Source organism: Rhinolophus hipposideros (assembly GCF_964194185.1).
Source record: "Rhinolophus hipposideros genome assembly, chromosome: 1".
Classification (NCBI taxonomy): Eukaryota; Metazoa; Chordata; class Mammalia; order Chiroptera; family Rhinolophidae; genus Rhinolophus; species Rhinolophus hipposideros.
Genome location: NC_138047.1, coordinates 77,019,576 through 77,035,776, shown reverse-complemented (window position 1 = coordinate 77,035,776; position 16,201 = coordinate 77,019,576). Strand labels below are relative to the sequence as shown.

General features: G+C 31.5%; 1 protein-coding gene across 1 annotated transcript in view; it reads left to right on the top strand.

Annotated features, from left to right (window-relative positions):
- Positions 1 to 16,201, top strand: part of TACR3 (tachykinin receptor 3) — a 61,069-nt gene that overhangs the window by 22,437 nt on the left and 22,431 nt on the right. Inside the window, exons 2-3 of the mRNA XM_081024569.1 lie at positions 5,459 to 5,647; positions 7,719 to 7,869. Of these exons, the coding sequence (XP_080880695.1) occupies positions 5,459 to 5,647; positions 7,719 to 7,869 (340 nt within the window). The remainder of the gene's footprint in view (positions 1 to 5,458; positions 5,648 to 7,718; positions 7,870 to 16,201) is intronic.

Below are 16,201 nucleotides of genomic sequence, written 5' to 3'. Positions count from 1 at the left end.
CGGTATTTTATATCCCCATGACTGTTTTTATAACTGGCAATTTGCGCACCTTAATCTCTTCCCTTTTTTCTCCCATATCTCCAACCCCTTTCCCATCTGGCAACGATCAAAATGTTCTCTGTATCTATGAGTTCGTTTCTGTTTTGTTCTGTTTATTTTGCTCTTTAGAGTCCACATATAAGTGAAATCATACGGTGTGTCTTTCTCTGACTTATTTCATTTAGCATAATGCCATCTAGGTCCATTTATGTTGTCGCAAATGGCAAGATTTAATTCTTTTTTATGGCTGAGTAATATCCCATTGTATATATGTACCACCTCTTCTATATCCATTCATCTATTGATGGACACTTAGCTTGCTTCAATATCTTGGCTATTGTAAATAATGCTGCAATGAACATAAGGATGCATGTGTCTCTTTCAATTGGTGTTTTGAGTTACTTCAGATAAATACCCCAAAGTGGAATTTCTGGGTCCTTGTTTGTTGTTATAGCCTTTATTTTAAAGTCTATTTTGCCTGATAAGAATTGCTACCTCAGCTTTTTTTTTTTTTGGTTTCCATTTCATAATTGCTAAATTTAAATTGATAGCATATACAATGAAAGTCAAATACTTTCACTGTTTGTATATTTTATTTTTTAAACATAATTTTCCTTAAATGCCAATGTATACATTTTATTTATATAAATCAAAAACTTTGAGTAAGTGATTTATTTTTTGTTGGATAATATTTTGAAGTTCCTACAGTATGTGTACATGCATATAAATGCAGTCTTATTTTCATGAATGCTCATTCACTTTAAAATTCACTGAGATAATATTTATAATTAATTAATTGACTCAGTCTTAAGTTCATTTAAAATATTTATGAAAAACCAAACGATAAAATTTGTCTAAAAAGTGCAATTTCAAAAATAGTTTTATTTCTATTGTTTTGTCAAAATAGAAAATGCCCTAGCACCAAAGTCCAGAAGCTGAAATTTTATGGGTCATGAGCAGCTATTGCAACTAATCTGTATTTTTCACAGACAATAACCAGACAGTAAAAATACTGTCTGGTTGGGATTTACAGACTAACGCATTGTCTGCTGTGGTCAGAAGCAAATTGGAAAACAGCTATCCATACCATTTCAGGCAAATATTCTTTGCATGGTTAATATAATCAAGAAAACATTTTAAGACTGTACTCTGTCATCATGCCAACATGTTAAAATGTGTAGACGCACACAAAGATCCAGAAACAGAGCTTAATAAAAAATGTTATCAAGAGGGAGAAATATACCACACATCAAAACAATTACAAAATATAAAAGTTTTACTTATTGTGAGTAATGTCAAAAATCTATTGTGCAAAAGACATCAAAGCAAAGAGAAAACACTCCTTCAATTATATCAGAAAAAAAGTAAATGGTAAAGGAAAGTGATCTAATATTAAAGTGGAAAGAAAAACTGATAAACATGTCATTAAAAATATGAGCTTCTGATGGATGTTTCTGAGAATTTCAGCATCTATAAAAGAAAATAAAGCGGCTTTAGAACTTGTTTAGGTGATGTGCTAATTGGTACAGCAAAGAATTCAATCTTTGTTTTAAAAAAAGCTATTATGAAATGATCATACTCAGGAGACTAACATATTTGAGAATCTAGGGAGGAAAGAGTGGTAGTGACAAGCTCAGACAAAAACTGGGAAAAGCTAATGTGATCATATCAAAGACATGTATTTCTTTAAAGGGAGAATAAAGTACTGACAATCATTTGAGTGAGTTTATATCTTGTATTCCATAATTTCTTCTCAAGGTCCAGGGGATGTTTATCTGGATGAGCCTAAGAATCCATTTTCTTTATGCCTACTGTTGAGCAAATTATTATTGCTGGACTGAGTCACAAAATAGGAAATTCTGATGCCACAAGGAATTCCTAATTACCCATTTCAAAGGGGTCTTCAACAGTGCCTGGCAAATCTGCCTACTTCTTTGTCCAACAGGCTGTCCCTTTCTGCAATGTTTCAGCATTTTCTAATTTTCCTCAAACCATACTGTAATTCAATCTTAGGTTATAACACTCTGTTTCAAGCATCACAATCATCTCTCACCCACACCAAAATAACAGCCAGGTAACTTGTTTCCCTGCTTCCATTCTTTCCCCCTACCAGTTCATTCTCCAGACTAAAACTGATTATTCTCCTTCTCTGATTCAATTACCTCAGTTACTTTCCATTAAACAAAAATCTGTAACCTGTACTACATTGTCCCAAATCACTTTCCCCCTTCACTTTCTGTATTTCAATTACAGTAGCCTTTAATTATTCAAGTGTACAGTGCTTCCCCCACCTTTATCCATCATATAGGTTTCCTAGGGCTGCTGAAATAAAGTACTGCAAACTGAATGACTTAAAACAACAGAAATCTATTGTCTCACAGTTCTGGAAGCTAGAGATCTGAAATCAAGATATTGGTAAGGGCCATGCTGCCTCTGAAACCACTAGGAAAATACTCACTGTCCTCTTCCTACTTTCTGGTGCTTTGCTGGCAGTCTTTGGAATTCCTTGGTTTGTAGATGTATCATTCAATCCTCCATCTCTACATGGCATTCTCTAAGTGTTTCTCTCTGTTTCCAAACTTCTCCTTTGTACCACTCATTGGATTAGGGCTCACCCTAATGACTTCATTTTAACTTGATTATGTATAACTACATAAAGACTATTTCCAAATAAAGTCACATTCTGTGATATTGGGGGTTAGGACTTCAATATGTTTTTGAAGGGTCACAATTGAACCCATTAAAACCCATCATTAACACAAGAGTTTTTCACATGCTGTTTGTTCTCCCAGAAATCTTTGCAACCCTCACCTCTCTGTCACCCTTCCAACTTTCAACACAGAATGACATTTTTTTTAGGGAAGATGGATTCACAATCCAAATATGTTTTCCAGTAAACGTATTCACTTGGCTATATATGTTGCCTTTGTAACATTTATCATATTGTAATTTTACATTTTTTGTGAGATTTCTTTCATTAGTATCTATCTACTTCACTAGACTGTGAGCTCTGTGAAGGCCAACTTTTCTCACTGTTGTATCACTACAGTGTCTAGAATACCACACTCGGCATTTGATAAGTGGCTGAATAAATAAATAATAGATCAAGCCAGAAATGACAAAATGTCAGCTTGAAATTTCAAAATTTCTACTTTTACTGAAGTGTTATTGAGAACTTGTTTCCTTATAATAGTCTACCAGTAAGGATACAATTTCCCTATCATTAGACTAATTGGCTTAAAAAATCAATGTGAAATTTGCAGTTTATTTTGAATTATCCATGCTACAGCAGCTGTGTAGGACTCTAACCCTGCTCATGTCACTCGACTCCTCTTTTTAGTCTCAAAAAATCAACTGTATAATTATCCAAATTGCAATCATAAATTCCAGAGCAAGAAAAAAAAGCAAAAGATTGCGATACAATTTGAGATATGTCAGTCCAGTAAAAAAAAATTATATTGATAAGTGCTGTGGTTGACTCTGGAAACACCCCCAAACAATAATTCAATATAACGAGAAATATTATGGTAAGTTATAATTAGCAGCATTGGAAACAAAAATGCCCGACTACAATTACTGCCTTTATACTCGTATGTTTCACTTTTATTTTTTATATTGCTTGTAAATGCTTTTAGATTCATAAGGCAAAATGCAACTTCTCATTCTTTGGAATACATATATATACATATATATCTACCATATATATTTTTCTTCTCTACCATGATTCCTTAAGTGAATGGTTATATTCAAAGCCACAATCTGTATCTATATGGCAGAACTGGTTTAGAATTTCAGCTCTTACCATCTGGGTCATTTTGAACAATTTACTTAATTTCTCTGAGCCTCAGTTTTCTTTTCTGCAAAGTAGAGATAATATTACTTGATTGATTGGATTATTCTGGATATTAAACATATAATGTATATAATAAATTGCCTGGTCATGGTTAGCAATCAATACATTTTCTATTATCATTTTATCAACATAAGTATGAGAAGTGAATTTTAAACAGTTTTCAGTTTCAAACACATGCATTTTATATTTTTCTATGGCTTACTTTATTTTCTTAAACCAAGGTATTATTTTTATAATTATTTCTTATATACAACATTCACTATTACCTATTAACTGTCGTAGGTAATAAATTAATACTATTTTCTTAAAGTAAATATTAACTTAACAATTAAGTTAATATTATGAATAGTATATAGGTAAGTTCAATACATCTACTGAAGATCTAATTCTGCCTAATTATTACAAAAGCACAAAGTAATAAGAAATAAATTATCCTCATTTTGAAATATGTATTATTGTGTTAAAATGTTTTTGGCTTGAGTAATACTCATTCTTTGATGAAATTGTTGCCTTTGAAAATTTTGCATAAATCAAAATATATTTGAGAAGCATAAAATAGCCAACAGTAAAAATAAAACAATTTAAATAATGTGTTTTATTGATAGAAATGCAAAAAATATGGTTAATTTGTTGTACTTTATTTTCTGCTCTATTAGCCATAATTTGGCAATTAGCCATATTATCCAATTTAAAACTGGAATTATCCAATATAAAACTCTCAGACATATTGTTACTATTTTACCAGGTGAATAAAGCTTGACTTTTCTTACCATATTCAGAGACTGCAAAATTTGCCCAAAAGTTGCACAAAGTTAAAAATCATATGTAAGTGTGTTTTTTAGAGCCTGAACTATATTTTTATAACAATTATGTTATATATAGCTACATAGATACTGTGAAGATTTTCATGATGCAGTCTGAATTCAATTTTGGAGGTAACAGGAAGGCATATAACCTCAATCACCCTTTCTTCACTCTTATCTGAATCCTGAACTTGTGTCTTGATGCTTTAGCTGGAAATGTTGATAGTATCCTTCATATTTGTTTCTCATCTTTGTCAATCATATACTAGATATTATCCATATTATCTCTAGAATTTTTTTAAAAAAATTAATCATACAAAAGAAAAAAATGGAAGTCTTGAGGTACGGAGTTCATATTTTTAAGCACTTATCATTCACCTTTCCAATTCCATTCAGCAGACATTTATGAATTCTGATAATGTGTGAGGAACAGCACCAAATAATCAATATCTTTCACTTACATTATTTCTATTGATCTTGACTTCACCCCTAAGAGGTGGGTATTCTTATTTCTATTTTTAAAATAATGAAGCTGAGGTTCAAAAAGGTTAAATAAATGATAGAATAGGATCTGAACCTCAATTTGCCTGATTCCTAAGACTATGCTATAACTATCATTCTATGCGGCTTCTACACAAGCAAAATCCTTATCAACTTCTTTACTAGAAGAAAGGTAACCCTGGCCATTGAAACACCTTTGAAATTCCTTTTTAGACTTTGCTAACAAGAGACCAACAAAATGGTTTTGTTTGTTTTTATATAGGTATATGGCCATTATTGATCCCTTGAAACCAAGACTGTCTGCCACAGCAACCAAGATTGTCATCGGAAGTATTTGGATTCTAGCATTTCTACTTGCCTTCCCTCAGTGTCTTTACTCCAAAACGAAAGTCATGCCAGGCCGTACTCTTTGCTACGTGCAATGGCCAGAAGGTCCCAAGCAACATTTCACGTAAGTTAATTCTCTATTATGACTTTCAATTCAATTTATCAAACACTTAAAGACTACAGGTTGGGAGCAACAATTAAGCAAATAAGACATAGACATTTCTCTCAAGGGCTCATTCTTCACTTGGGAAGAGACTATGTAAAAATGATATCATGTAGCATGATATGGTCAATAAGTTATAAAGGTTTCTAATTGGAAAAATGTGATAACTTCTATATGAGATAGCTCTGTCAAGTTTCCTGGAGATGATAAGCTCACTGGAGATGAAAGCAATGCACAAAGGAGAAGAGAGTTGTGATTGATTGAGAAATGAATGAGAAGGATGGAACTGAAGCCCAAAAATGTCAATTGCTCTTTTAAGAAGACCAGCTGAAGGGAAGGGGAGTCCTGGTAGATTGTTGGTTGTGTTCTTTTTTTTTTTTTTTTAATGTTAAAGAAACTTAAACACTAGGTTAGAAAGGAAATAGGAATATTATATGATAGAATTTGGAATTCGTATTTTGGACCGACCTTAGGAAAAGCAAATGGAAAACAAATTGTGCAATTGTTCACATATTGTGTTTTATTCTGATCATTTAAATTTTATTTCAATACATTTCCTATTTAGTGATGAATTTTTCCCTTTAAAAATAACAAGTAATACAAATATAATGGTCATCTATTAAAGCATCCATTTTATCACACTCTGCTCAATCCAGAGTACAGATTTTTTTAAAATTAGTTTCAGGTATACAAAACAACATAGTGATTAGACATTTTTGTACCTCACAAAGTGATAACCCCAATAAGTCTATTACTCATCTGACACTGTACATAGTTATTACTATATTATTGACTATATTCCCTATGCTGTACTTTACATCACTGTGAGTATTTTTTTAATTATAGTTGACATTCAATATTATTTTATATTTCAGGTGTACAGTGTAGTGGTTAGACTTTTATATAATTTATGAAGTGATCCCCCAATGAGTCTAGTACCCATAGTCCAGAATTTTAAAAACATTAGGAAGTATTTATTGTAGGAAACACAGGCAGCAGTTATTAAACTGAGTACTGCATTCTAGTCATTATTGCTAGTAAATCTTAGTGGAATAACAAAATAAAATTGATTCTAATAAAAATGAAATTATTTTTTGATTGAATCATTTCCTCCAATGATTTTAAGTCAATATTTAATAAGCTATCAGGAAATGGGAAAGCAAGGAGGTTTAAGACACAAAAAGACACTGATATTGAGAAGACAAGTATACCAAACTCTTTAATTACTTTAAAGCCTTCCTAAGACAGTGGAAGCCATCCAAAATTTATACACATTCTAATTGGGCTCTTATATCATTGGTTGCCATTTTATTCCTCTCTAATTGTATCCTTATAATTTAGACTGAAAGCTATGAAATCCTAAAATTTAGTTTGATAATTTATAGTATCATGACTTTGGTGTGACTAACAAGTCTGTATGTTATTTACCAAGTTAATAATGGAATCAAATGTGCCATGGCTTTGGAAAAAATGCATGTAAATATCTTTATCTGATTTTTAAAACCATAGTCAAATAGATTATGAATCCAATGTGGTTCATAGTATCTGGTAACAATTTTTTTGTTTTCGTTCAGATGAAAAACCATTTATTTCAAATATGACTGATGTTACAGGGATATATGCAGTAGTTTTACATAGGAGAAACTATGTCAGTTGATTAGTTTTTCTGTCCCATCTCTTTTCCTCTGATGAGACATTTAATTAGGTTAGCTCAACAATTACCACGCCAAGGAAAGTCGTTCAACCTGAACCTCTAGGCAAGGAGGGGGCCATGTGTAGTTTTAAAGAGCACTGCAGCTCAACCATGGTTTTCATGTATAAAGTAAAGATTGACAAAGATCAACTGGTAACATTTGGACAACTGTAGGTGACAATAACATGATATTTTGATAGATTTGTTAAATGAGGACTTAAAGAAAATGTAGAAACTGTCTTTGGAGTTTTCAATTATGATTTAAAATGGAATGAATTCAAAGTCTCACTATTTCCTCCCAATATGCTCCTCAGCATGTGTTTTTCTTATTTCTTGCAGTTACCACATTATTGTCATTATACTGGTGTACTGTTTCCCATTGCTCATCATGGGCATCACATATACCATTGTTGGAATCAATCTTTGGGGAGGAGAAATCCCAGGAGACACCTGTGACAAGTATCATGAGCAGCTAAAGGCTAAAAGAAAGGTACTGTTCCATATAATTTACCAGCATTTGTGTAAATTGTGGCACATCAGAGGGAAAACAATCCTACTTATGTCATTTTAAAATAACATGATTCAATGCTTTCCATCAATTTTATCTTGTACTTCTTTTTTGTCTTCTGTAAGACACTGACCATTTGCAGTATCAGTCTGTGATAGATTAGTTACTTCCTTACAGAAGACTTCTCATTATCTTTTGCTAAGTATTCTCAATTACTTCACCAGAAACTTCTGAAATTCACATTATAAATAGAGTCCCAGTTCACTGTATTTCTATAGTTCTATCTTTGCTGTTTATTGAGCAGAATACTTCTGATGTACTCTATAAGCTTCCAAAAGCTTCTTTTATCCCAAAGAATAGCATATGTCTCAGTATATGCCACTTCCTTCCCCACATACCTCACCCTTCTTCCACTCTCCCCCCATCTAGTTTCTGTACAGCTATCGTATGTCTGATTAAAAGATGAGAGTTGCATTAATACTCTTCTACTACTTATTGGGTGACATTATAAAGCTTATTTCTGAACATTCACATTAAACAAGAAAACCTCTAAAATTATTGTATTGACATTTAATACAATTTTTAAATTAAGATTTTTTTCTGACGCATTGTGTAACTGAGTGAGATTTTTGATAAATTTGTGGAGTTAAAAGGAATCTTAGAGTCATTTATTCCACCTTCCTCTCTCCAGTTGATGTGTACCTAAAACAAATCGAAGAGGATTTTCCAAGGATAAGAGAGTCATACTAATTATGCCAATTATTACTTATTCCATTTATGGTTCATTTATTTGTGTAGAACTATTACCAACTACATGGACACTTCCCTTAAAAACTATTCAACAATTTTAAAACCACTTACCTACAAATACTCACGTAACAATTATCAATCAGGTTTTAAAAATCTAATATAGAAAACGGATTCCATTTTAATAGTAATATTAAATATTGTCCTCTGTTATTGACAAATAATAGTAGAGAAGACTTACGTTCTATTAACAATTTAGCATGATCTCTAGTATTTGAAAACAAAAAGTAAGCATGATCTTTTTCACATCAATTTACTCATTCCAGCCGATAAGATATATAATTTCATTTTATTTCTCTTTCAAAAAAACAAAAAAACTTACCATAAAAATGAACTGCACAAACAACCAAACCATGCCTTTAGCACCTAAAAAAGAATCCTAAAACTAAGAGAACTTCAATAACATGCTCATCTTAAATAAAGTTTCTCTGTCTCTTTTGTAATTTTAACACTCACTTTGTAACATCTTGCTCAGATTGCAAAGGTACTCTTTTGGGAGAATGTTGTGGCTTTTTATAACTATATTTTAGGTATCATCACATTAAGTAACTGATGTGTTGTTCTATGTACTTCAGAATAATTTCTGTCTTTGGTATTACCCACTCAGTTTCCTGTCTTTTGTTTCTTTCTTATTAGTTTAGGCATTTTTCCTTTTCGTTTTTCTTTTTTTTTTAACACTTTTTCCCTTTTCACTGGTAGACAAATTAAAATAAATTCAGTAATTGTAGGTTATAGTTATCTTTTCTCCATATACGTGTAATATTTTTCTAGCAAGAAATGAAAATTCAATCTGAGTGTTCCTTTTTATTTTTTAGTTGACTCCCAGTGGGAACAAAAGCGAGAAAATATTTCTGCCTTTGCCTCTATATAGCTGATAAGAATAAGGCATAAATATTTTTTTATTTATTTCATTACTCTACAATTTCAAAGTATAAATATTAATTCTAACTGAGAGTGTGACCCTGAAAGAATATTACAAAAAAGTAAGACATTTAAAATTTCCAGTCCACATTTCTTTCTCTCAGATTGTATTCTGGGTTGAAATAATTGAAAATGACATTCATACCATGGACTTCTTATAATAAATTGCCATGTCCTTGTATATCTTTCATAGTCATTTATTGGTATGACTATCAGTGTCTTTGAAGAACATTTATTTGGTCCAAAAATTGTTAATTTTAAAATGTAGCTAGCTGTTCCTTAATTTCTTTTTTTTTATCTAAAATTAAAATGTTGTCTGATGTGGTTTGGAATACAGTTATTTTTTAGTAACCATGCTATGTTTATATTTTAATTTGACTACTTAGGTCAAAGACATAAAATCCTACCCTGGATGAGCCATTTAATTAAATGCTATTGCCTTGATAATGCATTTTTGATATTATAGATTGAACTTCAGAAATAAAATAATAGTGTATTGGTTAAAATAGTTCAAATTCATCAACTGTGGGGGAAAAACAACCCCATAAACACCCTGAGTCAACCTCCTAGTTATAAAAGAATTGTGAAGTTGATCGAGTCCCCAAATACACATGAACAAGAATAAAAATTTAAGAAGCTTTAGACAAATCACTGAAAAGATCATTGCAATTATTCAGAAGCACGGCTTCCATTTCTCTTTCTCTCACAATCTTTCAGAATTGTGCTTTATTTCAAACATTGCAGATTAAATTCTTTGAAGAACAGCCAATAGAAATAAATTACATGTCTAAGTTATATATAACCTAGCATGTCTAAAAATTAAATACCTAACTGTCGGGTCACTTAGGATTAACCACCCCCACTTGATCGTTACATATCTCCTGCCTAAGTTTACATAGAGTTTGAAAATAATACCAGTGGTTCTAGCCGGCACCAGGTAAAAAAACTAAATATTATTCATGAGAAATAAGTTAATACCTCTAAAAATATTTGCTTATCATTAAAATTGGAGTGTTGAACCTGAAAATAAGTATTAAAATTCAATGGCTCCAAACAGTTGACTAATCTCTAGGAGTCAATCTGTAGGGTTGACCAACATTTGAGTCACATGTATAGAACTAGTTTTTCAAAAAAATGTTAGTAAGCACATTAACAAACTCTTTCTTATATAATGTATTTTCTAATTTCAAAGCACTTTGTATACCTCATAACACAACCAACGATATCCTCAGTTTATACTAAATGTTCTAGGTTTTAAAATCCCGCATGCAGTATATCCATTGGTTTTAAACATGTCTATTTAAATGTGAATATTGAAATAATAATGTCTCTTTAATATAACAAAGTAGTTAAGAATCCCTACATTTTAAATAATAGTATCCTCAGATAGTAGCAAAATATGAAATACCAATATCACACAATCGCCAAAGTTTTGGCTAAGGTTAGTTCTATTTTTGAGTGGTAACTGGTTAGTATTCTTGCCAAAGATCTCCTTAAGGAAATGTGTACAGAATACTGTAGGATTGATTTAAAATATATTTGCAGTTTGAAAAATCTATACTAGAATAACAGATATGACCAGAACCTAAAATTTCATGAATCGCATACTTTACTGTTATTCTGGATTAAAATCAAATGCAGTGTAAGGAGAAAATGAATAGAGGGTACTAATAGAGCTCATATTTAGAATTTTTTCTTGTAAAATAAATGTGCACTTTAATTTTTTGCAGTCTTTCCAATATCATCCTGTTTCCTTAAGGATCTGAAAGAAAGAAAACCACAGATAATTGGCTCACAAAACGTTGTAATGCTTACCCGAGTTAGAGCCTTATCTATCTATAACTATATCCATAGAGCTACAATTTGAGCTCATTCTCTTTGGAAACCAAGAAGATTTGCTATCCATCTCTCCTAATAGTCTCATAAATCAAGAGTATTTTCTTGGCAATTTGGGTAAAAAAAAAAATGGTGCCATTCTCCTATAAATATTAAAATTCTTGTTAACAACAAAAAGATATCCCAAAATATATGTGTTAGTCCATTGATGTCTTGGAATTATTGTCTAGACCATAAATGCTAGAAGTTCAGTGATTAGCAAGACAGAAAGAAAATAAATTATACTAATTAATGGATGTATAAGTTGGACATAAAACATAGCTAGTATTTTAAATGGCTATAATTATTAAATTCATCTATAAGAAAAGTAAATTAGGGCTATATAGAGAATGAAAACAATGAGAATAATTATATCAATTCATTCATCAAAAGTTATTTATTAAAAGTTTGTATTGTGGAAATACCATAGACAAAGTTGGTCTGATATCAGGAAAAACATTTGCAGTTTTGTGATATCCTTATAAATCAGGTAAAGAAAACTGGAATAGTTGTAAATTATATTAATGTTGATTAAACACGCACACTCTACGTGTACTGACAAAGAGAATGATGATCCAGATGGAGGGTTCGGGGATATGCCACAAACTCTTATGTCCGTATGAGCTTGTTCAAAGTGACAAATAAGTAAGTAAGTCTATAGATACAGATAGAATATTAGATGACTGAATTAGAAACCGGAAACACCAAAGAAAATAAATTATATTAATTAATAGATATGTAGGAATTGGACATAAAACATAGCTAATATTTTAAATGATTATAATTATTAAACTCATCTGTAAGAAAAGTAAATTGGGGCTAGAGAATGAAAACAGTGTCACATGCATGCTAGGCTGTATGTGCTATAGGGGCTTGATCAAATGGCTGACTAGAAAGAATGGGGTCTTGGATATCAGTAATCTGTATTCTAGTTCTTGCCTTCTCTAAGTGACATATCTCTTTAACTTTCTTAGGTCCTGTTTACTGGAAATTGTGGAGGTTTAAAGAGAAACCTTTGAAATTAAAATTCTGTAGTTCCAATGCCTAGCACCATGTCTTTTATATAGCTAACACTTAATTCAAGTTATTTCCTCTTTCTCCTGCCATTTTTTTTTACCTTTGTCGATATAGAGAACCTAAAATTGAATGCTGAACTTATGTACAGACATTTATATTTGACTTTCATTTTATTCTTTTTAATTAATCAAGAATTTGTATTTAAGACAGCTGTAGATTTTATCAATATTTATAGTTAAGAAAAATTACATAAAAGGTAAAATTAATTTCCAAGTGGCCTAAAGTTGCTTGTGGGTTTTTTTTATGCATTAGTTTAGCAAGAAATATAAAAGGCAATTTCCTGTGACAATATTTAACCAAAATAACTATAACAACTCAACCACAAGGAGGGAAGAAAGTTATTTTCAATTTTTCAGATTTAGCCTATTAACCTCATACTCTTGAGGAATATTCATTAAAAGAGGTGAATCAAGAATTTGATAGCACATTTCCTTCCTTCTCTGTGTTTTAATTTACGTGATATTTTAAGATATTAATCTGAATTTTTGCTTAATTTTATATTTGCTTAACAGTTGTCTTTGTTAGCCACTCAGCTGTAGCTAATAAAGGAACACGATACATACACATTTTTCTCTATGAGAGCTCATTGTCCCATATCAGCAGTGGTTAAGTGTTCAGAGTAATTGGGAATCTGCTGAAATGCTGGCTTTGTGAATGAAGTAGAATTTTTCTGTCTGACACTTTCCCAGAACCAATTTCTTTATCTCTATTTACTTCACTTACTCTGTTGCATTTAACAAAACCTTGATATTATCCATATGACTTAGATGTTTAATATTAATACATTATGTAGATCTAAAAGCTTGTATATACTGCAGTGTGATTTACCCACCTCTGTGTCTCTCCCTTATTTCCATGTCTCCATGACACATTTCCGCTTATTTCCATGCATCTTCCTCAATAATTTGTCATCTTATTTATATTATTAATCATGAAACTATATATCCTTTCAAAATTGTCTTCATATTTTAACATGCATATATATCTCATTTATTTACTTTCTTTTAAAAATGTATATTATCATCCAGGTATAAAACCAACATTTTAGTAGTAAATTTTCTAGGGAAATGAAAGTCAAGAACTATAAAATATCTCCCTAAGTTTCTGTCATGTATCACAATCTATTTCCTCAATAAAGAAAATAAATATTATAAGCAATTTTATATAAAAGTTCATGATTATTTACCAACTATTTTTCATTCAGGTATTTTGAGAAAAGTATGTATTTTGGCAGATGAATCAATGAACACCATTAGAACATATCTGTTTTTTATATTTCTGAAATTACATAAATACAGAGGGTGCAAGAAACGTATACACATTTTAAGAAATGAAAACTGTATTAAAATTGAAATACTCAATATATACCAATAACAAAAGATGAATCCAAGTTATGTTTGACTTCTGCAATTACAAAAGATGCTCAAAGTGGTTACCATCAGCAGCCAGACACTTCTAATTATAGCAAGCTACTGCTTGAGCAACGTTGACCAACATTTTTTGGATCCCCGGTACTTTAACCCATCAGGATATAATGAAAACTTATCCAGTTGGGTCTTTAAAAGCTTCATTGTCTTAAAGAAAAAGAACTAAATCAAAACAAAGTCAAAAACACCTGAGATTTATGATAAATATGAGTAACACTTCTAATTAAAACACTGAAGCTTAAAGAAAACTAACTGATCTTTGTTCCCTCTCACTACTACCCCACTCCCTGAAATAAACTCAGGAGTACCTCCTACATCTGAACTTTTCATTGACTGCAAATCCCACTTGCTTTAAACTCTTGATTAAATCTTCTCCCTGCTCTGTGTGTGTGTGTGTGTGTGTGTGTGTGTGTGTGTGTGTGTGTGTGTGTGACAGTGGGTGGGAAACATTTTGAAACAGCTAGAAAAGTTTCTATATGTTTCTTAATGTCTTTCCAGTAGTATTAGAAAAGTGGAAGTGTTTATTCCTTTTTTTAAAAGATAAGAAAAGATAGCACTTCAGAAGAAAATATCTGCAGTTCTTGAGTGACTTCAGTGCTTGACAATCACCTGAAATGGTTTCTGTATGGATTACCCTTTAATATTTTTCATTCCACAATCACAGGTGCAGGAAATATTGAAACCAGGTTCCAGCATCATGAATTTCTGACAGGAAAATGAAGCATAGCATATGAAATCTATAACGAGTACTACAATTCTCAGTATTTCAGGAAACACACAATAGTATCAATTATTGTAGATTGTATAAAATTACTATATGGGTATGTTAAATTGCATCAAACTCTTCTAGTGGTTTTATAATATGTTTGTGTGTTACTAAATCTTAGATCCATCTGAAGTTCATTTATTTAAGTTGTGGGAAGAGACTCCAGTTTTATTTTCTATATGCTTCTTGTTTTACCTATCACCATTCACTGAGTAACCTATCTTTTCCAACACTAACTTAAAATCTCACAATTGTCACATTCTAAATTCTCAAATGTTTTTGAGACTCAGTCAATACTTTCTATTCTGTGTATAAAATCTATCTGGCTGCTCACTCATTATCACCACACTGATTAAATTAATGAAGTTTATAATGTATTTTAATATCTGTCAGGGCAACTGTCCACCCTTATTTACTCTTAATTTTTCCAGAATTTTCTTAGATATTCTTACTTGTTATCTTGCACAGCTATCTGAGCCTCAGAGAGGTTACATTCCCTATAAAATAAAATGAAAAAATAATGCATTCTCATGTGCTGGTATAGAGATTAAATGAAGCAATACATGTCAAGTACTTCAAAAGTACATAGCACATAGAACTGATCTCAGTAAATGGTACCTATTACTTCAGGCAATTTATTGTGAATATATATACCAGTATTGTGAAGATCAGAAAGCATCATGTAGTAAAAAGTAAAGACTTATCAAACTGGCCATTTTTCCTTTTAAACATAATATTGACCTACATTTTATAGTGAGTCATAGTTTGCAAATAACTTCCACATATATATTACTTAATTCTCACAATATCTATGTGAATTTTTCTTATTTTACAGAAAAAAGAAACTGAGTCCCAAACTTACAAAGTTAATAAGTGGCAGAACTTGGATGTGAATCCTGGACAAAAGATCTTAGGGTTCTTTTCCGTTAGAGAACTAGTTCAATGGACCTGGTTTTAGAATGATATTTTATGTCTGAGTATTTGTATTATACAGGTGCTTTCTCATATATTGTCTGTGCTGGTCTTCACAATATCACTGGGAAGTAAGCCTGGGGGAAATTTTTTTTTTCCATTTAACAAATTAGGAAAGTGAAGCTCTGGGAAGATGCAAGTTGCCCAAACTCATACAGCTGGTAATTGTGCAAGAGAAGTCCATTTAGTCCCATGGATTGCAAGACAACCATTCTTTCTATACATTGAACTGCAGAGAACTAGCAGCTACCCTTAGCCAATCTCTTACCCATTAAATTTTCCTGCCCATTATTCCATTGTATATCCTGACTTACTCTAGAGTAGTGCTGTCCAATAGAAATTTCTGCAATAATGTACATGGTCCATACCCAAATGTCCAATGTGGTAGCCATTAGCTACATGGAGCTGAATACTGAAATACAATTTCTTTTCTTGAAAATGTTTGACGAGGGTTAATCAAGATAATGTA